General features: G+C 44.2%; 1 protein-coding gene across 1 annotated transcript in view; it reads right to left on the bottom strand.

Moving 5' to 3' along the window:
• The window catches only part of dab1a (DAB adaptor protein 1a), a 79,690-nt gene that overhangs the window by 50,141 nt on the left and 2,122 nt on the right, over window positions 1–27,427 (bottom strand). The window contains exon 2 of the mRNA XM_030049345.1: window positions 1,474–1,729. Coding sequence (XP_029905205.1) covers window positions 1,474–1,543 — 70 coding nt within the window. The 5' untranslated portion in view covers window positions 1,544–1,729. The remainder of the gene's footprint in view (window positions 1–1,473; window positions 1,730–27,427) is intronic.

The raw sequence follows: 27,427 nt of genomic DNA, 5'->3' as shown, positions 1-27,427 counted from the left end.
CATTCAGCCTTCCCTCATACACAGTGTGTATAGGGAACCAGCGCTTGTTTGCAGGGACTGAAGCGCACAGAGTGTGCAATGAGGCGTCTGCTTCAGGTGATAGTGTGTGTGTATGTGTGCCTGTCTGCTTGTGTACATCCATTAAGTATGATTCCCAGTGGTGTCCAGAGTTTAGCTACATCAATCAGATGCTTATTCAGAGAATGCCGGGCATCGCTCACACAGTCAGGCAGGTGGCAAGGAGCAGCTGCGTGATGGATGCCAGCCTGGCCCCTGGCATCACCTCTGCTCTGGCACCACCCAGCCCCGCTCCCGTACACCTGCTAGCTACCCGCCTCTGGAGCATTGCACACCTGGATCTGTTTGCTTCTTACCAGCCACAACATCCCTACACCTGTCTGGTAGCTACTTACTGTCCCGTAACACCCCTGCATCTGCCAGCTACCCGCAACAGCAGCTCCGCTTTCTGACACCTGCACCCCAAATCCAGTCATGAACAGGAAATTGTGATGCAATTAACAAAGACACAGAAACAAGACTAAGAGTGTAACAGCCCCGCTAGTGGTCCGTGTAAGAGACCAGAGTGGTTGTAGAGGCCTGTGTTGTGAGTAATGGGCTTAATACTAAAGAAGTTTGCAATGTGGGAAGATGTTCATACCAGAAAAAAAAAATTATTTCCACAACAACTGAATGATGCTTGACTTACTTTACAGCGAATACATAATATGGGACAAAGAAGGTGCTGGTCAGCTTTACAACAGCACAATTTAAAATTTGAAAGGAAGCAATCTTGTTATTAAAACCCACATTCTTTTTTTCTTCTCGGCTTTCTAGGCTGCTGGAACTCAATAACAAGTTACATGTGTAATTAACATGTTCTATAAACTACATGAAGACTCAACAAATGAAAAAAAAAGTCTCACTTCAAACTGCACAAGATACACTTGTATCTGGCACCACGGATATGGTTTAACCACTGTTCATCTACCATATTTCTATAATATCTCTACAATGTTTTTACAAAAAGAAAAAAACAGTTTGTGGTTCAGTGTTATGCAGTTGACTAAACAGTGTCTTGCCTAGTATTTTTTTGCAGTGATGCGTGATCTAAAGAGCATAGTTTCAACAGCAGCGGCACTACTGATTGACTACAGTAATACTATACTGAATATTGTGGCCAGCAGTGAGTCTGTGTGCAGCTCTTGGTCTGCCTAGGACCACACACTGCTTGTCACTTTGATCATGGCGGTGGATACTGGCAGATAGGCAGCATTTAATTGAAAATCTTACCAAGTGAGGCACCACAGTAGAATAAATAGAAATAACGCTGGCAAAATACTATTGTTTAGAGTACTTTCTGCTAAAAGTGAACTCTAAAAGTCTGAAACTGAGCCCTGAGCTATCGGTAGCAGAGCTGAAAAGAATAAGGGTGTGTTTGTGTCGTAAACTTCATGCATGTCGAATTGTCCATACCTTTCCTCTTGGAGTCCCGTCTGACGCTGCTGGGCCTGACCGCTGGCTGTAGCTCTGTCTCTGTTGACATCCTCAGGCTCCAACTGGGCTAGACTCCGCTCCGAGGGTCCAATTCACGGTGTCAGCGCCGAGTGTGTGTGTGTGGGCGCCGGGTGTGTGCGTAGAGGCGCCAGGTGTGTGTGTGTGGGCACACAGGCTCATGGGAGAGGGACGGGCTCTAGCCCTGACACGACATCCCACACACACCCACAGAGAGCTGGAGAGAAGAAAAAAAAAGAGAAAGAGGGGAGGAAAGAGAGGTTTGGTTAGGTCGTGTTCCTTCTTGGCAGGCGTAGCTAGTGCGAGTTCTCAGCTGGCATAAGAATGAGCTTGTTTTTGACAGGGGCCTTGAGTCTATGTTGCCCGTGGTAACGGAGTGGAGAGACCTCCTCTGCAATTCTTGCTTCCTGTCTCTAACTTGTCTCAGCAAGGACACCGCTGCAAGAACAAGCCTTTTCCTCCAAAACACCTCCTTCCTCAATGACTCAATAATTTATTAACTAAATTTAATAGTAGACACAATCGTCTCAGACGGCATTTTACGAAACCTAAGCCAGCACCAAATGTCATCCAACTTCGCAGTCCTGCCAGGCTCATTGTCCTTCCCCTTACCTTCCCTGTCCAGTGTGTGATGTGCCCCTGCAGCCCCAATGTGAGCCTGGCTGCCCCTTCTGCGCCCATCTGCCTGCTGCTTTTTTCTCAAGTGTTGACTGGCAGTGACTACCGTAACTTGGCAGCCAAAATACACCCAGATCTCCACTGTAACCACACCATATGAATGCACACACACACACAGCCACGCGGTAAAACGCACACACTAATTCAGACAAACACTCTCACACACATACAGAGCAGATAAGATGAAGTACAGAGACAGCAGGAGACAGCTGCAAGTTGACACGCTGCATAATGAATCAGACAACCTTGTGAGCTGCTCTTCACCTCTCCTTAGACTTCCAGTCTTGACCTCTCTTTCCCTCTCTCTGTCTCCTTCTCCCTCTCTTACGCAGGCTGGGCGCAGCCTTGAACAAAACGAAAAGATTGGTGCTTCTTGGGGAAGAGGGAAATCTCTCTTATTCTCTTCCTCCCCCTCTCCACGGTGTTTCTGAGTGAATAGGAGGCCCCTGTAAGCCTCGGGCGAGAGCAGATGAATTGAGAGGCTTTTAATTTGCTGCAGACAGAACAGAACAGAGTCCATTTAATTCTGCCAGCAGAGGCCATGTCGGCAAAATGCTGACAATATTCTTTATCTGGTCCAAACACACTGGAAAAGTGTGAGTCACTCCAATTACAGGCATTATCAGCAGCACTGTTCCACCAAATAGATGGAGAGAGAGAGAGAAAGAGAGACAGAGTGAGTGGAGATAGAGGGGGTTAGAGGGGAGAGAAATTAACAGAGGGGAGAGAAAGAGAAGGGTGAGGAGACATAGAATGGGTGAGTAAGATAATGAGCAAGGGGTAAAGGAGAGAGAGAAAAGCCCAAGGAAGTAAAGACACAGAACAGAAAGGATGGAGTTTGAGTGGCTTCAGCTCTAACCCTGAACATGCCCCCCCTCCATCGACTCCTTTTTTCCCCCTTTTTTTTCCCCCCATTCGTTCTTTAGCTACTAGCTGTGTAGTCTTTCAGGAGGCATCTGGAGCCTGTGTTTCAGTGAGCCAGTCCGTTAATCACTGACTTGGACCAGGGAAAAAGGAGCCAAGAAAACTCCTCACTGCCTCAACTCAAAAAATAACACGTTTTTTAAATTTTTTTTTATAACTAGCAGGGCGTACAACTGAAATTATAAAACGAAGATTCAAAACACGCTGTGTAGTGCTACAGCAACAGTCAATAATATCACATGACAAAATCATGAACCAGAGGTGAGGTTTTGCCTTCTGGTTACTCTTTTTCACAGCAGCCATTTTGACATGAAAAGCAGGTAAAGGGTCATTCCATATAAAAACAACCAATTCAGAAAAAAGAAAAAAAAACACAAAAAATCCTACCTGATTTTTTTTTCTACAATATCTTCTGCATATTCACTGAAGCCATGCAAAAGCTTACATACAAGTTACAGGCCCTCAAAGTACATATGGGTAGGTCAAAATTTTGCACTATTTTCTATTCAAATCATTTTTTTTAACATTTTTGAACCGTCATAACTTCATTCCTAATAGAGATAGCCACATGACATTTTCAGGGCTGAAAAACACACAATCTCTGTGACACACTGCAACCAATTCAGTTTTACATCCATCCTAGGTGCCACAATCCTACGCGGAAATCTGTTTTTTCTTCAACACAATTTTTTCTGTAACCACATTTGAGCATCAGTATCTTGGGAAAATGACAGTTTCAATAGCAAACAGGTCTCATTTTTAGCTGCAATTTAAGACTAGGCTCATGTTCTAGCTATGATGCCTTCTGTGTCCAAATTATTTTCAAAAAATTATTTTCAAAATGTAGCTAAAAATGAGACGGTGATAAAACGGTGATATGACCCTTGAAAGGTTTCCCAAAATGCACTTTTTCAAGTTTTCTCGACTGAATTATCAGAAAACATATGACACATCGAGGACACCAATGCTTGTTTCTATTACACTGTGTCATAGATATTACACTGGTACAGTTTTAATGTGGAAACTTTCATTTTTCCCAAGATTTTGATGCTCAAAGTTGGTTACAGAAAAAATCATGCTGAAGAAAAAGCAGATTTTGGCGCAGGATTGTGACACCTAGGAATGTAAAATTGTAAAATTAACTTGAGTGTTTTTAGCCCTGGAAATTTCATCTGGCTATCTCTATAAGGAATAAACTAGGGATTTCGACATACCGTTTGTACTCTGAAGACCTGTTACTCAGAAAATATTAATATATGGTATGAATGTAAGAGTTTGCATGGCTTCATTGAATATGCAAAAGATATTGTAGAAAGAAAATCAGCTGTTTCTGAGCAGGTCAGGTGGGAGTCACTTGTTGAATTTCCATGGGATGACCCTAAACCCATGTGTAAACTAACGTCATTAATTAAGGTTCTGCTCCATTTAGGTTTAACAGAGAAATGGTCCTGCAACGACTCAGGTACATTTAAATGGAATATAACCCTGATTCATGTCATTCGTAACACCTGTGTTTATCCTGCTATTTCATGTCATGACCGTTTCAACTGTAGGAAAGAAGAGAGGTGTGCAGCAATGTGAAACCTGCGTCATGGGATTCGTTATTGTCGCTGAGTACCAAGCCCTTTAGGAGGAGCCAGCAGTGCCGTCAATCTTGACGGGTCAAACCCTAATTTGACAAGACTTCCACAAACATGCGCTATCATGGGAGCACTACAACACAGCAGTAACTACAAAAACAAATGGCAAACGAATGGAAATTGCAGTTTGGATGAAAATAAAAGTGTATGCTCTTATCAGTATTTGGGGAGAAGAAAGTATTCACCAGGAGCTCGACTCAGCCATTAAGACATGAAAAAGTGCATTTCGAATTTTTGCAGCATTTGCGAGAGTATTTTTATGATACGCCTCATACCCTTCACAGCTGATTCTTCATGCAGCAGAAACAGAAACAAACCTGTACTGTTACTGTAAGTTCTGGTTTACCCTTGATAGTCGGAAAAAAGCTATAAGTCGCTCCTTGAACGGCACCACTCACTTAATCACAGAAGTCCAACCCATGCATCAACTGAAGATGAAACAACTGCTGGTCCACTTGTTGACTGTGAGACAGAAATTTAGCAGGAAACGAGACTCCAAGCCTGAAAATGAAAAATCTGTTGCAGCTCCACTCTCCAGACGACTCCGCAGCTCCAGACATATGGCTGGTTTCTTTGGGGACCAGAGGAAGAGTTATACATCTAAGCTACAGTCCCTGGAGGGGAGAACAAGCTAATTTCTCAAAAAACAAGCCATGTCTAGCGTCAGCTGTACAAATTCCCTCCCCTCCTCCCTCCTTCGCTCCCACAGACACACACACACACACACACAGAGAGACAGTGTGAAGGAAAGAGCAGCACCATCAAAAAACCGCCTTGAACACTGTGCTGGCGGCTTGACCTGGAATCGGCTCGTGCGCTCTGAGCTAAAAGTAGAAGCAGAGTAGGATGCGAACATGGCTTAGCGTGTCTGGATTTAGACAGCAATCTGAAGCCACACTAGAGCAGACATGGACAGGAGGAGAGGAGGAGAAGGAAACGAGCTGTAAATTGGATGTCCGTAAATGGGGCGCTGCCAACAGGCGTGAGTGTGTGATGAGAGGATGTGGCTCTGTGTGTGTGTGTCTTTCTGCATGTGTTCGTGTGTGTGTGTGTGTCTTGATAAACAGGATGCTGCCAACAGGAGCTTAATGCCCAGAAATCATCTGCAGCTAGAGTAAAGGCTGCCAGGCGGATGGAGAGAAAAAGAGGAGAGGAGAGAAAAGGCAAGGGGGAGGTGGACTCTCTCCCTCTATCGCTCTCTCTCACTCTCTCTCTCTCTCTCTCTCTCTCTCTCTCAGGGTAATTGTGTACTGTCCATCAGGCTCAGAGTTAGATTAGTGGCTCCACTCATTCAGCTCTCCTTCCATCTGAATAATGACTAATCATAGAGACCACCTCTCTTCTATTCCTCACTACCTGCGTTCTGTCCATCTCCCCTATTCTCCCTCCCCTCTTTACTTCTGCAAATGGTACCCTTTGTATTCTGACACACAGAGCAGAGTCTTGATGAGGAAGTCGTATTTGCAGATGAGTAACCACGACGGCCTGTACTAAAGGTTATTCCCATGTTACTCACCTGTCACGGTTCAGGTGCATGTACACCTGAGCCAAGAGAGACTTAACTGCCTTCTGAAAATGAATAATCACACACACACACAAAAAAATGCCAACTCATATTCCCCTGTTTTATGGCATCAGATGGTTAAACACACTTTGAAATGTCAACGGACACAATGATCGTGCAAACGACAGCGAGAAAGAAATGTCAATCGAAGTCCAATCTATTTGAGAAAATGAAAACATGTCTTAATAGCACAAAGTATGGACTAAAAGTAATCAGTAAAAAATATACCAGTTTATGACCTACCAGTTTATGATCTGTCGATGGTTAAAATACAGTACGCACTTGACAGCACGACTTGTCTATCCAGCTCAGAGAGAGACAGGGAAGAGTGAAGGAAGAGAACGAGAGGACGGGTGAAGGATCAGATAAAGGAGAGGGGTTAAAGGACAAATGTGTGTGTGTGTGTGTGTGTGTGTGTGTGTGTGTGGGAAGGGTGGAGGGGTGAATGAGTCCAAAGACTATGCGTGTACATAGTGTGAGTCTATGTGTGTGTGTGTGTGTGTGTGTGATGGAGTAAAGTCCAGTGCAGGTAATCGTTTCATATCAGTACACTTTGCCCAACTCAACACTACAGTGCAATGCCATCTGTCCAAATGTCAAACCTCTGAACCGATCAGAATCATACAAAAGAAAGAAATATATGCAATAACGTTTAAAGTTTCACTCATAGTGGGTTTATATTTTCAGGAATGACATCTGTCTGTTTGAATGCTTCATAGAATTAAATGCATTTGAAAGTACAATACATGCATGGAACAGTATTCCCATGTTTTTCAGTGATTCAAAACACATTTCTAAATACATTCAGTCATAAAACACTGTACACACATCCAGACGACCACAGTGTTGCTTTAGTAGTGCAGGGTTTCAAACAATTCCTCTCAGGGATGGAGCAGCAGTGCAGAAAGCATATAAACTTTAACGATGACTGCATCTGCACGGCACGCTAACAATCCCCCCAAAAACAGTTACCACAGCTGTCTGGTGGATAGAGCAGCAGCTACTGTAGCAGGCCTGGAGGCCTGTAAGAACAGCAGTGCGGCTGGTTCAGCAGGCAGGCAGCCAGGCCACCGGCCAGCACAACACAGCCCTGCAGGAGGGAACATGGAAACAGAGCGCTCAGAGCTGCTATAGGTACTCCACATGAGTCCCTTCCTGCCTGAATGACTAGAAGGAATACTCAGCAGAGGCCTCATCAGGAAAAGGTAAACACACATACAGACCTACACACACACACACACACACACACACAAACACACACACATGAACACACACACAAATTCCCACCCACAATCTGCTGCCAGAAATAGTATACCCCTCAAGATGGCTGATACACGTGCACGTGCAGACTGCATATTAACACAAAAACATGCGCAAGCACGGCACTCACACACTCTCTCTCTCACACACACACACACACACTCACACACACACACTCACACACACACACACACACACACACACACACACACACACATATATACACACACACAGCTCACATCTTCTTCACCTAACCTATTTACAGACACGGGGCTGTAGATATCAAAGCGCTGCGTTCTCTTTAGGGAATTCCTCCGTTCTCATGTTTTAAGGGGAAAGAGAGATGAAAACGAATCTCGTTCTCCCTGCGCCTCCCTTGTGTGTGTGTGTGTGTGTGTGTGTGTGTGTCTCCTCTGCCTTGTTACTGTGCTAAAATGTAAATTGGTCCTGCTCACCCTTGTGTGCACGGCTGTCTCTTTCATGCAGAGAGGAAGCAGCGGCTTTGCTGACAGACTGCCAGTGTGCATGTGCCTTTATTAAAAAACCTGTACTCTGATTCTGACTGTCTGTCTGTCTGTTTGGTCTTCTCCCAGCCTCGTTCAACGTTCATTCTACTATTCAACTACAACGCTCTGCTTCGCTCCCGTCGTCTCCACCAGCTCATGTAAAACGCTTGCTCTTCCGCTGAACTTGGGCACTGGATTCAGGGTGTGAATGATAATTTATTCAGCGAGTCATGCCTGTTTTTATTCATCCTTCCCGCTGCTGCTCTCTTAACATGTGCAGCAACCACTTGTCAGCTCAGATGGTCTCCATGCAACCAGACCTGTAGATAATGCAACAACTGCTCCCAACACGGCAGAGAGGTGGTAGATTAAAAGATTTACAGCTGCTTGCCATGAGCAGAGGAAGGCAAAGACAGCAAAAGAAGCCTGAACTGGATTCTACAGAGGGACATGTGCACAATACACACACGCACACACACATGCACACACACATACACACCAGACTGCCCACTTTTCAGGCCTGCTAAATATCTCCTCAGTTTATTCTTGTGGCATATCTACCGTATTTTAATTCTAAGCAGCAGCACAGCGGCACACAGCATGAGGAAACAGGCTGCTGGATGTGAGTGAAGAAGGTGAGTGAATGAGCTGTATACAGGGAGGAAAATATCGGAAAATATCCATTTTATCAACTCACTTGGTCTCATGCTTAGTCGTAAAACCTCACTTTTCTTAAAACAAGTGGGATAATCCCACTTGTTCCTATTGGATTTTCATTTATTTCAGGAATTTTCAGAAATTTCTGGGAACAACATGTTGAAAGAGGGGAGAATAAGACAGATCAGCCCACTAGTATCAAGAAAATGACACTTGATCCAGGAAGTTTTTAGAAAGAGGTTGATTATCTTTGGAAACAAGTGGGATTATCTCATCCCACTCACTGGCAGATGTTTTAAAATGTTATTTATTCATTTAGTTATGTATTTATTTATTTACTAAATAACACGGACGACTGAATTTGTGACCACATGACTTAGTAAGATGAGGATTTTTTTTTTTTTTTTTTTTTTTTTTTTTTTGCAGTGAGTGGGTAGGTTGTCATGCAGTGAAGCTCGGGTCATGAACCTGACTCAAACCCTCAGTATCACCAGAGCATAGTTTAAACATGATCCTGCTGTGCCCTGGGTGTCCCCTCTAGCTCAGAAGCCAGCAGCCGCTCTTTGCTCCGCTCTGGGACGCCATCATCAGTAAGCTCCAGCCCAGTGTGCTGCCGGCCTGTTTAAAAAATGTCCACTCGACATGATTTAGATCCCCCACAGCCCCTCTGGACCCCCATCAGCACGGCCTAAAGTGAGTGATGGATTCGCTACATCTGTGAAGTGGAAGAGAGGGGAGAAGAATTCTGTTGCATAAAAATAGAGCTGGAGCCTGGCGGAGCAGAAGACTGGGGCTTAATGAGGGATGCAATCATCAATTATTCAAAACACTTAATCATGGTGTCGCATGCTGCTGTTCCACAAACACACACATGCACACACGCGCATTTACCACAGGCCTCTCAAACTGCATCTCTGAAGGCGGGCAGAGGAGCAGATAGAGCGATAAAGAGGGACATAAAGAAACAGAATGGGACTGCCGCTGCTTCGCTCCATGTTTCCTCATCGTTTTATACTGACACAATACACATACAAAGACTATAAACACTATGCATACTTCAGAGGGCATTACTCTACAACATATGCACACACACAGAAACACCTAAACACATACAGAAATAAACAGAGCCCGGGAATCAGTGTTGCACTACACAAAATACCCACCGTAACAAGTCCTTTAGTCACATATTTAGCATTAAAATCTTGTTTTTCTTAAGTCAAGTGAAAGAACCTGTCAGTGGGAAGAGATAATCCCACTTGTTTCCAATGCTAATCAACTTGTTTCCAAGATTTTCTTGAATCAAGTGTCATGCTCTTGATTCCGGTGGGCTGACTTGCCTTATTCTGCCTTGTGTCGACCTTCATAGTTGTTCCCAGAAAAATTCCTGATATCAAGTGAAAATGCACTGAAAACAAGAGGGATTATCTCATCCCACTGGCAGATTGTTTCCCTTGTTTTAAGAAAAACAAGACTTTTCTGGCAGTGCGCTCATTTGGAGCAGCACAGGTAAATGACTGGAGATTCGATAATCACAGGATGACACAACACAGCTCGGCTCAGTCTGGAAAGGAGGGAGAGGGGAAAGGACGGGAGGAAGGAATCAGCAATGAGGGAAAGAAGCTAAGGAGGCTTAAGGCTAAACCTTCATCAACCACAGTCCAAAACTTCTTCACTTCCAAGCCCCCGGCTAGCCCCGGCGGTGCAGCTGGCTGTCAGCAGCTCGTAACGAGGCACACATCCAGGGAAGCCAACGGGTGTGAGCGTTATCGATGGCTTCCGCCGCACTCAATCCCTGTCCGTCAGTCGGTTTGCTCTGTGGGGGGAGGATGGATTCTCCGCCTCTGTCTCCTGAGCCTCTGGGCCGTGGCAGCCACTAGTGACCGGCACTGCAGGGTACGGCTGGGCTCAATCTGTCGTCGCACAGCCCCCCCGGGAGCAACCCCCTGAGGGAGTACAACTACATCCTCTCCCCTCAGCCCTCCCCGGCCAACCTCCTGCCTCTTGCAGCCATCAGTCAGTCACAGTTCCTGCCTCCTGGCCGTGTGTCTAATCGCCCACGCACGCTGTCACAGTCCCCTGCCTCTCCAGTTAAAACACGGACAGCCAAACAAAATCAATCTTTACTGAGTGTCCGTGTTTAATAAGGCCATGTTGTTTCTTATGGACTCTGACAACATGATCAGCAGGCTGCACACACGCACGCACACACACACACACACACACACACACACAAAACCCAAGAAAAAAGACTGGCCCCTCTGATGTCATCACCCGACTAAAAAGAGGCTCGCCATTGAATTGTGAGACTCAGGACACATTTGCATAATTGCTGTATGTGAATCCCAAACTCTTTGAACTTTGTATAAACATCTGTGGCCAAATGCACACACACATACACACACACAAGCAAACAAACACACACACACACATACACACACACACAGTGTCACAGTGTGCAAAAACCTCATACAGCGTAGCAAGTCTGTGAAAGTTTCTGGAGGTGAAACTTTCCACCAGCTCTTGAAATAGACCCTTTTAGCACCCTACGGTCTATTGGACTGTTGGTCTGTCTGAACTCTCACAGAGAGGAGAGGGGCTATTGGCATTCACTTCCCTGTGGGAGTCCCAGTCAATAGAAACCTCTTAAAACTCAGAAAACTGTGTGTGTGTGGTGCATGTGTGACAGTGTGTGTATGTGTGTGTGTGTGTGTGTATATATAAATGCGTTTGAGAGAGAGAGAAGGGGGGACTTAGAATTGAATACTGAACTACACTGGTCACTCATGTCTCTGTCCACATCTGAATGATAATTTGTTCTAGATATATTGTTGTTGGGTGAACGCACATTTCTAAAATATCAGGGATTAAAAAAAAAAAAAAAAAAAAAAATAATGTGATCATCCTACATTTTTGAGTTGATCTAATTCATTTTTATAAACTATTTTTTTTTGTTTTGTTTTGAAGATTTCTTAAGTTTAAGGTTTGTAGAATAATCTCAACCCATAAAGGACCATGTAATCCTTCAATTTAAGATGCACACCCACACACACACAAAATGAAAATCCCCCAAATTGGAATTACAGTTCAAGGTTTTAACCTGATGGAGGCAACATACGATTTATATCCTACATACACGCTGGTGCAAACATACACAAGTACATATGTTACGTTTGACATGATTCTGTGTGTGTGTGTGTGTGTGTCTATGTGTAGATAGATATATATGTGCGTGTATGTGGGATAGGTAATGATCGTGCACTAAAGCAGAGTCCCACCCTGTCAGCGCCCGGCCTCTTCATGCCATCCATCATAGTACAGCCGCTAATGATACCAATACATACAGCAGCACAGAGAGGACTAGGGGCGGTGGGGTTGAGGTGGTGAAAACAAAAAGGAGACGAGGTGTTATGGGAGGGATAAAGGGAGAGATGGAGAGAAAGATAGTTTTGGGGGAGGAGGTAAAGGGAGGGAGGGAGAGAGGGCTGGTGGAGGAGAAGAGGCAACCAGCATGAAGAGGGAAGAGAATGTGCTGTCACAGGCAGAGGAGTGAAGGACTGTGTTTGTGTGACTGGCATAGGCAATCTTCACCACCTCCTCCTCCTCTCTCACTCTCTCTCACACACAAACAGACTCACAAGCAGACACACACAAGCACACACCACCCAACACTGCCCAAACACACGTTTGAGGCTGAGGCTGAGGCTGAATGCGTGTGCTCTGTCTCAGCTCCACTGCAGCAGCTTGCCTGTGTGTGGATTAATATTAAAGGCCAATGGATTCTTCTTGTTTCATACTACGTCTTCTCAGGTACTGCCCTTTCAGAGGCTGTGATGTACTGTATCTTCGGTTACGGCTCGCCGTATGTGAGACAGACGGGATCACATTCACACAGAAATGTCAAAGGGTTTTTTTCTGAGACGTTTTCTAGGGACATATTCGTAATAAATATACAATCAGTGGTAAACCAGTCTGTTTTGTGCATGATTTGATGTGGTTAAGCCTGAAGGAAGGTTGATCGACTGGTTTAAAAAAAAAAAAAAAACTGTCTTGTAAACGTCTCAGAAATGTCACATTCAATTCCCACAGCAGCCACAGAATGAGACAAAGAACTTCTACACAAATGAAAGGGAGGTTTCGAACCACAGTCACTCAAATATCCCTCTGCTTTGTTAAAACAAACTAGAACAATACAAGAAGTGACTATGGAAAAGGTCTTTCAATACTGCTGATTTTAAGAATTTCATGCATTCTTGAAGGGTTCTTTATAGCAGTGGTTTTAAAAGTTGGGTTATTTAACTTATGATACACAAAGTGTAAAAGTGATTATTTTAACATATTTGTCAGTGTTCAAGTGTGACATCTAAACACTGTAATACCAAACACAAACTAAAAAATATTTTCATATTAGCATCCCTGTAGGACAAAACTTCAAATGGGTGTCAGCAGCTTCAGGTTCAGGAAGATGAAAAAGTTTGAATCTTCCCATGATGCCCACTTCTAGAAGAGTTCTATGCCACCTAAAATGTGGTTCCACTAAACAAACTATGTAGAGCCTTTTTGTTAGAGAGTGAAGCTGCTCTCTATATAAATTGTGCACATCAGCTGAAATGAAAATAGAAAACGAGGCCAGCAGTAACACAATCAAAAGCATCAAAATTAATCTTTTGATATAAATTACATATTACCAAAGAAAACAGCCACATATCACTGGTCATAATGCAGCTACATACTGTGCTTTTAAACTTTTGAAGTCTAGGCGGCGCTACAGAGCCCCTCTTGCCAAAGGTGTCTTCAAAAAGTCCTTTATCCCAAATGCCACTGGCATCCTTAACTCAACAAAGTGACCAATGACCAATCCACAGTTAGTGACCTGAACTGCCTTACCTCCAACTTATTTATTAATTGTTTTTGATTATTTATTATGAATTGTTTTTGATGCAGGTTATTGTACTGCCTTTTTAATGCGTGTATGCAAAGATGTGTGCCTCTGTATTTTAGTACTGTCTGTCTTCTGTGTTGGTGAGCCAAAGACAACTTTCCACCTTGGTGGACAATAAAGTTTTATTCTATTCTATTCTATTCTATTCTATCCTATTCTATTCTATTCTATTCTATTCTATTCTATCCTATTCTACTCTATTCTATTCTATTCTATTCTATTCTATGTTAAGGCAGAGAGTAGGCTGGGGCAGTTCTTACCATTTTCTCTCTGCTTATTCTCCCAAGACACTTCACCCTCATAACTTCCTGGAGCACAGGAAGGCCAGCGGGGCTGGGAAATTAGCCTATCAGATGCCTCCACCAGCTCAAGGAGAACTCTGAATATGCTAATAGATGAGATAAAGATACATGGTTGGGGGCACCACCGCATGTGCACACATTTGCATGCACCCACACACACCCACACACAGGGTGAAGCCTTTAATTCAGTGACTGGAGAGGGAGAGAATGATCATCGTGGATCTGAAGAGAAGAGAGGGCTGTGAGGGATTACAGTATGTCTTTGATGAAGATTCAGGTAATGAAGATGATCTTTTCCTGTGTGTGTGTGTGTGTGTGCTTTGTGTGTTTGTGTGTGGGAGAGAGAGAGAGAGAGAGAGAGAGAGAGAGAAAGGGGGAGCAATGAGAGGACCTTGAGTTTCCTTCCATCGTGTCTCTGCTCCAGGCTGAAGAGACCAGTGAGGAAACCCCCTCTTCCTTACTTCTCCCGCTCTCTCCATCCTCTACTCCGCCCTGCTCCCTTGTTACCATGGCATTAGACAAACAGGTGCAGCCTGACTGACCTGCCGCTACCTCTGCCTCCTCAATCTCTCTTTCAACAATCTATCCATGAAAAATATTATTTCTCTCTTCCCTTTGTCTCCCCTCCTCTGTGTTTCTCTCCCTGTCTGACTGCTCATCTTTCTTCATTGCTCTGCCTGCCTCTCTCCCAGGGCTTGCCATCTGTACAGTAACAGGTGTGCTGTGTATGTGACTGATGTGTTTGTTACCTGTAGCGCTGCCTGCAGCCACAGCCTCCGAGGAGAACAGCTACCTCTCCCTCTCTACTGCCTGACCAACCTCTCTCTCTATCTCTCTTTGTCTCTCTATCTCTGAGGAAGATGAGAGCAGCGATGTAATGGATCTGGGAGGGGGAGACAAGCTGCTGTGTGTGTGTATGTGTGAATGAGCTTTTACCAGCCATGCTGTGGCACTGTGTTCACTGTGGTGGAGTTTGGGTAATTAGTCCCACCAGTATCTCTCATCTATGAGTATGTGTGCGCATGTGTGTGTGTGTATGTGTGTATGCAAGAGTGTAGCATGTGTGTGTATGTATATGTGTGTGTGTGTGTGTGTGTGTGTGTGTGTGTGTGTGTGTCTAGTCTGCCGGCTCATCTCATTAGTCTCACAGGTGAGTGATTAAATGCACTGCAACACCTGGATGTGTTCCTCCTTCTCGTCCATCCCTCCCTCTCTGCTGTCGTCTTAATTTACAACTACACTCCTGAGAACTGCCTTGGCCCAGCCACAATCCATCCCACAGGACGGCTACATACTAATCTATCTATACCGACAGACAGACAGACAGACAGATCTATCTATCTGTCTATCAGTGGAGCTGAGACAGACAGTCTATCGATAGATAGATAGATAGATAGATAGATAGATAGATAGATAGATAGATAGATAGATAGATAGATAGAAATAGAAACAAAATCCCAATAGGTATCCTGCAGGTAATATTTAACCTTTTCAACTCACTGGTTCCATCATCAAAACAAACAGAAGTGACTGAGCTTACAAAGTTACCAGATGTGTCCCGCTGAATTGCACAGAAATGTGCATAAGATGATGCATTTTGATTATTTTCCATTTCATGTGCTGCAGCAGCCATAAAATGGCATCTTGGCGTTGAATATTTCACTCAATATAAGCATGCTGTAGCTTCAATGAAGCGTTGCAACCAGTGGATGAAGAATATACATGGAACATTTTTTTCTATCCATGAAATTACATAGGGGAGGTCTAAAAGATATATCAAAGTTAAAGGGGTTAAAACAGCACTATAAAGGAGATTACATGGCTGTCAGCAGATAGTAATCAACACGCACAAGGCATGATGTTCCTGTTTTGATTTTCATGTCATGATTTGATTTGATTTTCAGTTTAAACATTTTTTTTTTCCAGCACTGACTATTAAGTCTTGATTTTTAAAGATCAACAGCTCATTGGTTTTATGCCCTCCCTGACAACTGTCATTTACATGTTCAAATTTTTATTTAAAAAGATTGGCTACATGGTATCAGGTGTGATGTAACACATCTTTCTGGCCAAGTCACACATCCTGGCTATGTTACCTTTTGTGAATTCTGATTGCCTCATCCTAACATCACTGGTACCGACATGTATAATGATGTTGTCATAGCTAGTGTGTTTGGACTGTGCCTTGCCAGAGTGTCTACTCCTGTTTCCCAGCACCGTCAGATTAGGCTCTAAATCAGGAGCCCTGGCCCTGGAGAGACAGGTAATGGTTGCTGCCGGTGTTGCTAACCTGATCCTTCAGGTAACTGAGTCCCCTGTAACTAGTGTGCAGGGCTTGAGCTGGTCAGGAGAGGTGGACGGACCACGCCAGGCAACGGGACTAGCAAGAGCAGCAAAGCAATTCACAGCTGGGATTGGCTGTGAATCGGGCCAGTGATGGCTAGCGGCAGTGAGACCTCTTGCCTCTGAAGGCTGGGACAAACTCTTGTGTTTTCTGTGGAGCTACGGCTAGTCTGCTGATGTGAGTGGGGAACCCCAGTAGCTCACCAGGTGAGAGCGCATACCACGTGTTAAGACTGAGTCCTGATCTGATCGCAGCGTCCTGGGTTCAAGTCTGACCTCAGGCCATTTGCTGCATGTCGTCCCCTCTCTCTCCCCTGCCTTTCCTGTCTCTTTCTACTGTTAAATAAAGCAGAAATGCTTTATTTAACCCCCCCCCCCCCCCCAAAAAAAAAAAAAAATGCTGTCGTGAGTTTGCAAGGAGGCTCAGGTTGGCAGGTTAAGCAGGTTGAGCTATGGGCCCAACAGCCAGCAACTGAAAAAAAAAACAATTGGGAAAATCCTGATCCTACTCATTTCAATTAATTTTTTATTTAGAATTGAGCTTGTGACACCCCTAATTTTTCGGAACACTAATAGACAACATCTTAATAGACAACGCTGTGACAAAACAAGTTGCTGTTAATGCCAGCACTGTTGCAATATAATATCGTCAAGGTAATGTTCTCCAGAACGGCTTGTGTATGTGCGGGTGTGAGCGTGAGGGGGGGCATACAGCCAGTCATACAGCCATCAGCCCAATCATCCATAAAACCAGCTAGTCGCTCATACAACGAACCAAACATCCGTAAAAAGCAGCAGGCAGCCAGGCTTATAATGAATCATGCATGTAGCTGCATCACCACCCTGCTAGCCACATAGTAAACCACACAGCCAGCCACAGCAGCAAGCTCACAGTCATATGGCCAGTTGACGGTGCTGGCTGTGATATTATTATTGCCTGTGTGTCCCTGAGGGCTGAGATGTGATGGATGTCAGTAGTGTAGGTAATAAATTGTGGAGGTCAATCCACTCTGGTGGAGAGGTCCACTCAGGGGAGAAGGCCGCCCGATAGACAATACAGCCTTCAAATCATCCCTCCAGTGCGCATTGCCATTCAGGTCTCCGGCCCATGCTTATCAGACTGGGGATCATTAAGTTGTTTTCTCAAGAGAAGCCTGGTACAAGGTGGCGGCGAGAGGATCATGGTAAGATCTCATTTGGGGGGCGGAGAGGGGCGATTTACAGCACAGGCCAAGGCAAGAGTCGCTTTTCTCCTAGGATGGAGGAGAATTTTGAGAGAGCGAGAGAGAGAGAGAGAGAGAGAGTGCAGAAGGTGAGACAGTGGGCTCATCCCCAGCACTAAGACTCATAAAACCCATTAGACACACGCACAAACGCATCGAGGCACATGCTCACACGCACACACACACATGCACGCACACACACACACACACACACACACACAATGGCAAAGTGCAGGGCAAGGCTGGCTGAGGTGAGGTTGAGGTGGGCAGATCACAGTAGCGGAGAGGATGACTAATAACACAGCAGAATTCACTGAGGCACACCCAGACAATCACAATCATTTCTCACCTCACTTCTCCCTCTCTCACTCTCTCTCTCTCTCTCTTTCTCTCCCTCTCTGTCTGTCCATCTCTCTCACTTTCACTTCCCGCTGCTCCCTCTTTATTCCTCCCTCTGTCATTCACTCCTTTCGCCACTTTTTCTCTCCCTCCGCAATCATGATCTCTTTTGTCGCCAAAATCGCCCCATTTTAAACGCACGCTTCACTTTGCTCCTTTCTTCCCTGTCCAAACTCTCTGTGTCATCATTTTCCCATCTCTTTCTTTTGCCCATTTTGTTGCTTCTCGCCGGAAGGACACAGGCTGTTAGCGGAGGCTGCTCTGCCGCTCTGCTGCTTTATGATGTGGAGAAGTCCTCCAAAGCACATAGAGGCACACACAAATACTGAAGCACAAACACACACGCGCGCACACACACTCACTCTTTATATGCATGCTCCATGCAGAAGAGCATAGTTCCTCAGTATTCATCTCCTCACAGTCTAAATAAAATCATCACATCATGGTACAATCTGAGCAAGAAAGTTGACTGAATAAGTTCCTCACTCCTTTCACTAGTTATACTGATTTTATTTATTTTTCTACCCTAAATATTACTAAAAATAAGGAGCAATCCTCAGCTCCTTTACTTTAAATAAAGCTTGTATGAATAAATGAATGTGAAATGTTAAATAATTAAGTGGTAAAAACAGCAGCATAGTCTCCCCATGCTATAAGTCACATGCACACACACACACACACCAAATAAGGTGGGCCGGTTATTCACTTCATGTAACTACTTTCAATAAAAGTCCCTATTTAACATTTCTTTCAGCTCAAACCATGGCTATATCATGTTCAAGTGTGTGTGTGTGTGTGTGTATTCATGTATGATTCAATGTGTATGTGTGTGATGTGAAACCATCAAATCAGTTCACACTCATTTAATCTTGCAGTGCTTAGATCTTGCCTATTCCATTAATCCAGCTTTATGGAATTATGACACACACACACACACACACACGTACATACATGTACACACACGCACACATGTCCAGAATGAGCATGGCCCCATGACTGAATGGGTGGTCTTTTAACAGCCTCCTTCCCATAATTCCTTATCACACTCATCAGCCGTTAGACAGCAGCGGATAGAGAGGAGTCGTTATCTGGAAACACTGATAGCATTTACACATACAGCTAATTGAAGACTGCCTATCTTAACACTCAGTATGGGTATAGAAAGGGTGGGAGGGTGTGTGTATGTGTGTGTTCGCATGTGTGTGTGTGTGTGTGTGTGTGTGAGGAGGCGGGGGTGTCATGGCCTAAGGGTAAAGGGTCCATCAAAAGCCCTATTATAGTGAGAAAAATCATTTACCCTTCAGCTATATGTCCTCTTCGTCATTTGAGTGTATGCGTGTGTGTGTGTGTGTGTGTGTGTGTGTGTGTGTGTGTGTGCGCGTGTGAATCCAGCAGCCCAGTGAAGTGTGTCAGTCTAGTAGATGCTCAGTGAAACTCGATCAAGAAGCACAAATGACCTGGGAGCAGGTGACTGAAGCCTCCATTCTTCCTGAAAGAAGAGGCTTGACTGGGAGAATGCCTGCACACACACACACACACACACACACACTGAGGTCAGCTGGAGCCTTCAATCTGTTGAATGCACTTCCCACCTATATTTCAAGGCAGTATCTGTTGGATTTGGAATGAACCAGGACCGGGCCTTGGCTTGTGCAGCAAGCTAGCTGTGTTTTATTTCCTGTAAAGGCTGGCCTTATAAATAAATGCTTAACAGCACTAATACTCCACAATCTAAAGCACAAAGCCATACTAACTAGCTCTGGGCTGATTTGAGCTGAAAATCCCCAGCAGTTAAATGAAGTCTGATTCACTTTATCTTTATTCCTAATGTGTATTTATGGGTCTGAGGGTCAAATCCTCTTACGTGACACTAAACAACACTTAAATGAGAAGAACTAATGTACTTGCACTACAAGGCTACATGCTTAATCATAATGAAGGTGCTGTGCAATGTGTGTGTATGTATGTGTGTGTGAGTGTGTGTGTGTGTGTGTGTGTGTGTGTGTGTGTGTGTGTGTATGTGTATGTGTGCAAAGATGCATGCACATCATGCAAATGCATTATGGAAAACCCTCCGTTTATCTGTCTTTTTTTTTCTCCTCCTTGTGAATAAGGTGAGATAGAAATAAATGATTTCCTGTCCTAAAGCTGCAGCAGAGGGGTATTTCCAGCTAGTTATGAGCATGTAGCTGATAAAGAATAAAGACAGCAAAAAGCAAAGACATACAGGGAGACATAAAGAGGGGGAGGGAGAGATTTCATTGAACAGAATAAATGTGACATGTGCATATTCTGTAAAGATGCGACAAGTGTATTCCAAAAGGGAAAATCTATCCCCAACGTCTGCTAATCTTTTGCAGTGATTCAAAGGGTGTATCAATTATTATGAACTCTCCTTTTAAATGCATTAGGCTTGTTCATTTATAATCCAGCCTCCCTCTCTCTCTCCCTCTCTCTCTCTCTCTCTCTCTCTCTGAGTAATAACTGTATAAGTCAAAGTGAGTGAAATCTGGACAGCAAGTACAAAGACTGGCAGATTTTGAAGGGTCAAAAGAGTGTGTCTGAGTGTACGCAAGAGGCAGTGTGTATATATATATGCACATAGTGGGAGGTTGAGCAGTACACGAAAAAGTACCAGTGAGTAGTTTTTCTGTGGGTTTTCTGTGAGTGTGTGTTGCTACACACAAATATTGACACCTAAGCCTGGAGAGTAAATGACCAATCAGTCCAATGGCCGCTCACAGCTCAGCAGCACCACTGACACTGAGATGCTACAGGTAAGACTCACCTCTGTCCACACTAAAGGCCTGAGCAGACGGCCAGCACCATACCATTCATGGCCAGTGCCTTCAGACACACAATTTTCTCGGAACATGACATTTGCAATCGTTTAGTGTGTGTTGCCATAGATAATCTGTCGCAAATGTAGCAATGATTTCTACTCTGGCAAAACTCACCACTGGCCTGCACATGCATGTGTCATACACCCACACAAAGATTTCACATGGTCAAACTCCGCACATCTGTTGTTTTCAGGTGCGTCGGACTGGGAACGCTGGGTCCCGACTGTAGTGTGAAAGGAGAAGGAATCCCGCACACTGAATACCTTGCGTAAATATTTATCATAGTGACGTTTCGGTACTCAGACCCTCCTCAGACAAATGCTAAACAGTGGCAAGAAGCCATCTTTAAATAGGGAGGGGCTGTCTTGCGCACCGGCTTCCAATCACGTGATACACATTAACACAAAATTATAGAAAACACAAAACATATTAATAAACATGTTGGATATGTGAGAAAAATAACTAGATACAAATGGATACAAAAAAAAAACAGACATAATTATAAAATTATATAATGAACATGCGCGCACCTCCAATCGCCTTTGTAATGGAGGAAACTCCGCATGTCATGGAACTATTCGGGAGACTTCAGAGCAATGACATCATATTAGAAGGGTCAAGTCCGCTAAACACGGTCAAACTTCACCTGCAATGCTGTGTAGCCTACCGTCTGTTCAGGCCTTAAACAGGGTCAATTTGAAAATGCATCTTTTTTTCTCCGTTTTGGCCTTCTGTCCAAACTAAGCTGGTGTTTTCCGACCTGTCTCCAAGATGTGGAAATCTGAAAACGCCGGCTTGGTGTGTCTGCGTGGATGCTACAGCTGCCGTCTCTGAAGAGTGAAATTCACATGTGAATGTATTTAAAGGCATGCATTTATTTATTTTAATTAACAAGTGGCTTAAAGTAACCACAACCTTACCGCTAATGCTACTTTCAGTTACGAGAAACCATGGACACTCATTCACCTCTCTATGGACTTTTAAGCACCAGTCTCTTGACTTTGAAACTGAAATATTTGACAAAAGCATAACCCATTATTATTATTATTATTATTATTATTATTATTAGGATTTAGGGATTAACTGATGAAGCTGAAGAAGAAAAGGTGTGAAAATGTCAATGCAGCATAGTGTCTCCTCACTTCTCTTTCTCATACATAAAAACATTGCCAGACGAAAATCAAGTATCTCTGAAAAAGTACCTAAAAAAAAACACAACCCAGCCTTATTTTCCAACTGACAGCCATGCACTTTATTTGAAATTTGATCAAGGTATTTTGTTTTGGAACAGAAAGCTCCAGCAGGGGGTTATGTGAGTGCCCCTTCCCGTCTGACTGTCCATCTGCCAGCAGGATAACACAAAAGGCACTGGGCAGATTTTGCACAAAACTTGTTGGGAGGATTGGTCACACACCAAAATTTTTCCGAGCCAATCGGCCTCAAGGGGACATGGCGATGGGACGGCTTAAGCACAAACACGGCCGTGGTTTCAAAACACATCTTCATGGGTGAAGGCAACACTGATCAACTTTTCACACTGATTGGCCCAAAGAGGACAAGGCTTAGCTCAAACAGGGTTGTAACTTCCAGCTGAATCCTTGGTGCTTTTAGTTGTCCTCCACTGAGTGACCTCTTGTTAATTTTGTTCAAACCATGTACATCTCCACTAAATTTCATTGTTTTTTTCTCCTCTTGTATTAATGCTGCATGAAAACCTTAAATCCTGTTTTGATCATTTCTATTTTTTACTGTGACTGAAACTTCACTTGGTTTATGGGTTGAAAAGTTCCATGGCCCATGAAACCCCATCAAATTGCATTTCAGTATTTGCAAAAATGCTTGGCTGCAACACTGACAGCAGAGTGTGTGTGAAGTTTGGGAAACAGGCCATCTGACAGCAGTGGCATACAAGTGCGTGAAAATGCATGTGCAGGTCTAAGTGTGCCATGCATGAGCGTGTGTGTGTCAGTGTGAATGTGTGTGTCAGAGAGTGTGCGCTCAGCAGGCTGAAAGCAACAGCATCTGGGTGCCCACCCAGTCCTCTGAGCCCAGTGAGCGCGGTACAGGCCGGGCACCAGATGCTCCAGGGAGGCAGCTCACAGTGCGGTTCCGGCCCAGTGAAAGCTCTTCTTTCCTGGAAGCAGATGCCAGCCCTGGCCCCCCTCCCTCCATTTTTCATCTGCTTTAACAGATGTCTTGCACACCCTGGCCGCCCCAACCGCAGCCCACCAGGGACTGAATCAGGTTTACAGCAGCCCCTTGTCTTTCAATGCAAGGAGGGATCAAAAGGGCCGACTCACTTCCAAACGGCTGAGTGGACCGCTGCAGAAAACCCAAATAGACTCGGCCCGCGACGAATTACAACAATGTGACACGTGACTGGGAAAACGCGGCGAGGACAGCAGTTAGTGATTAATATTGAATTGTGGCTGATCTTCGCAAAACACAGAGAGCAAAGGAGAGACGGTGGGGTGACTCATGGGAAGGCTGGAAAATAAGAGGTAGTGAAATTCATTAGTGATCAGCCACTGAAAAGCACAGATGGAGACGAAGCAAGAGAGAGACAAAAAGAGGAGAGAGAGGGATAAAGAGAAAGTCCTCTAGGGAAACATCCATCCATCCCCGTCTCCAGCTCTTTCTTTCTCTAACTTTCTTTCAGTCTCGCTGTAAGCGCGCAAGTTGAAGTGGAGCCGTTCCACGGGGATGTATAACTAACCCCGCATACACACACAGCAAAATTGAGAGCCCACTCCCATTCTCCCTCTGCACATGCATTCATTATCTATTGTGTTCCTTGAATGAGGAATATGCTACAGAAACAGGCACCTCTGCTCTATTGTACACGGCCGTATGAAAGGAGGAGAAAAAATACAAATTAAAATGTAATCTAAGACGCTTTGTTTTGTCGCTTTCTCCCTGTCGCCCCAAATGTCACAAGGAGCATGTAATACTGCTGGGGGTCTGCTGAGGCATATGACACAGGGCACTGCACATCAATGCTGTGTGCCTGTGAGTGTGTGCATGGGTATGTGTGTGTTTGTAAGTGTGTTTGTAAGTGTGTGTGTGTGTGGGTTCAGAGATCTTGAGTTCTAGGGAAATGAGAATATAAGGCGTAACATTAATTGAAGTGTTAATGTACTGTGACTCCAGAGTGGTGTACAGTAAGCATTTGTGTGTGTGTGTGTGTGTGTGTGTGTGCGTCTGTGTGTGTGTGTGTACATATGTGCCTTTACCTCCCACAAATGGCTGCTCTGAAAGTGCTTTTGTTTTTCCGTGAAAAATCATTAACAAAGTGAACACTTTTGGGATTGCACCAAAAAACGGTGCTCTTCTTTAGATAAAGGGAAGAGAGAGGAGCTGGAGGAGAAGAAAAGCGGCGAAAGAAAGTGGAGTAGGACAAAAAAAAAAAACTGGAAGTGAAAGACAGCAGGTATGATCATCTGTGAGAGGACTGATAATGTGAAATATGAGTAGACAAAAAAACGAAGAACTCAGACTCTCAGTCCCATAATCAAAATCTGATCTGAAACAAGAGAATCCCTGAAACTATGCTGCAGGCAAAGAAAGGGAGAGAGAGAGAAAGAGAGAGGGAGAGAATGAGTGAGAGATAAAGTAATGCTGAGAGACACAGAGACAGAGAGAAAGGCGAGAGAGCAAGAACAGGGGTGAGAGATGGAGAAACAGAGCGAGACGGGGAAAACACAGAGAGGAGCGCCAAGAAGCCGAGGGGTGAAAAAGTACAGAACAAAGCAACACTTGAACCAGTTATCAATGTTAATGGCAAAAAATAAAGTCATGGCCGAGGTTGTTCAGGCATTCTTTTTTTTTTTTTTTTTTTTTGTACTCTGGTATGATAAAAGCCTATGCAAATATTTTCTTGTGAAGTCGAGCCTGGATCCACTAGACATCGACCTGCAGTCTGTCTTGAACAACAAATCCCACCTCAGAGTTTAAACCTGATTCAGAGTAGACTCTTTCTGTGATGTACTGCAGCAGTGTGAAAAGGACCAATATGGATGGCATTGTCCCAGTGAGTCGGAGTGAACACAAATTAGAAATAAGCAAACAGGGACACTAAATTTCTTTTAACACATTGTAGAGCACTTTTAGAAAATAATCCACTCACTAAAATGCTGTTGGTATTATTATTATTTTTTTTTTTAGCAACTGTTTTACCCTGGGAAATGCCCACGCAATTATGCACAAATACACACAAACACAGTTGCAGCTATGAGCACACACCAAGTGTAAGAAAGAAACTGCAGTAATGAAAAGATAAAGAATGAAGTGATCCAAACCCTATTTATTAACTTTGCACAATTTCTGCCCGTAGATGGAACAAATAGAAATGCAGAGCAACTGTAACTGCATTCATTCATTCATTCATTCATTCATTCATTTGTCCATTCATTTGTCCATTTAGTCATATTCTTTTACAACTTATTCTTTTTCAGGGTCACAAGGATTTGGAGTGTATCCCAATCCCAAATACAGAACGTGCCAAAACACTGCAGCCGTCTTTTTGTGGTCAAATTTAAGGGCAGAGCGTGTGTGTATGCATACTGACTGTGTGTGTGTGTGTGTGTGGGTGTGTGTGCGTGTGTGTGTGTGTGTGCGTGTGTGTGTGTGAAAATGTGAGAGTTTATGTTTGTTGTGGCTGCAGACGCTAATCCCAATGGTGTGGACAGATTGTGAGTGTTTTAAGAAGATTACAGATTACGGACTGCAGAGGAAGATTAGCTGGCAGCTCTGTCTGCACCTCTGGATGGACTGGCCTGCTCTCCCACAGCCCCACTGTGTGTGTGTGTGTGTGTGTGTGTGTGTGTGTGTGTGTGTGTGTGTGTGTGTGTGTGTGTGTGTGTGTGTCTGTATATGTGAATGAGTGTGCATGCGTACTGTACCTGCTATTGTTCACAAGATGATCATGATCAGTGGTAATGATAGTGCTGTGCACACCAGGTGTCTGTGTGTGCCTGTGCATACATGTGTGTATGTGTGTGTGTGTGTGTGTGTGTGTGTGTGTGTGTGTGTACGTGATGAATATTGATTTGCCAGGTATCACAGGCGGGTATTCCATTTCCGTTACAGTAAATACAGGCCAAGAATTAGGAAGCAAACACACCCATTCCCAATGGGCTGTGAAGCTACTTTGATGCCAGTTATACCTGAGAGAATGTCACACACTCATACACACCCACATACACACTCACACTCAAATCAATGGCAAGGGCAGCCAGCCAAGAGGCAGTCAATTCCCTTTCCTACCTTCCTCTGCAAAGGCAGAACCCCTGCTGAAAAAATACCAATAATTAACCTGGTGATACATTTAATACGTAACCCTGATTAAAATACTTGAGAAAACACATATATGAATTGTTTGTGTATTTCTTTTTCATTATATCACGGTTCTACCTACTAGCATGACGAATATGAAGTATGTTAAATGAGAGAGACTTCTTTGGTTTGCAATATCTTTGTTCCTGACACAGCGGGGAGAGGTCAGCCCTCACTCATGAACCGTGGCTGTGCTGAGACACCCCACTGCACGGCACTAAATATAACTCACGGACGAGAATGGAGAAGAGGTGGGACGCGTGATGCAAATGGAGAGCACAATGATTGCATGGTTGGAGACTGGACATGACCAATTTCCCTACTCGTGGGGGTGACAGGTTTGGAGAGCTGTGTGTAAAAGTGCACGGTGCCGTTGAGAAAGTTAATCACAAACTGCAGTTACACAGCAATTCACCTTTGAGCTGAAAAATACAGCCGTAATGATATTTGGATCTGCATTTAGGGCATGGACTCAGGTGGTATCTGGAGTGCCACAGCACACAGCAGGTGGAGTATTGCAGTGCTCAATGGTTGCCATTACAACTAACTTTACGCTGAATATACACCGGTTTTAAGGGAGGCCTTGAGGTTGATGTAATTCTTTGCAGGTGTTAATTCATTTTTTACGGCTTGTCATTTTTACACAGACATTTACATGCCGTCAGAGGAGCTTCTGTGCAGCATTAAACTACTCTGTTGAGGGGGGAAAAAAGAAGGCTTTCCCGAAAATCAGAGCTACACCACATCTCTGACTGAGATACAACTTCAGAGTTACAAGTCTACTTTGGCAAAGGATGTGAAAAAGCTTTAGGAACGTGAACGGTAAGCTTCAACTTCCAACTGACGTCAAGCCTGCACAGCCTAAAAGAGCTGCTCTCTTCTGTTTGAGATTTAGTCCGGAGCTCTTTCTAAAAGAACTGTCTTCCATTATACACAGACGCAAGACCTACTGTACGGCGCTGTAAAAACAGGGCTTAAAGTGCGAGAGGCATGCCGGGCTGTGGAGAGAGAGGGAGAGCATGCAGGCAAAAAGAAAAGGCTGACTTGGACTGTAGACGGTGAATGGAGGCAGACAAGAATAGAAAGAGGGAGAAAGAGGGCCTTCAACTGTTTTTTTCTTTGAGAGTTTCTACACAATACACTGTGGGTTTCTATGGCGACCTGGAGTCGCCTGCTGGGCCCATAGAGGCTGAAGTAAGAGGCCTCTCTGGACACACACACACACAGAAACACACCACACACACACACACACACACACACACACAAACACAAAAGCAGGTGGTTGCAACTGGCATGCTTGAGA

Source organism: Myripristis murdjan, chromosome 4 (genome assembly GCF_902150065.1).
Source record: "Myripristis murdjan chromosome 4, fMyrMur1.1, whole genome shotgun sequence".
NCBI lineage: Eukaryota > Metazoa > Chordata > Actinopteri > Holocentriformes > Holocentridae > Myripristis > Myripristis murdjan.
This window is presented reverse-complemented; position numbering and strand designations above follow the sequence as displayed.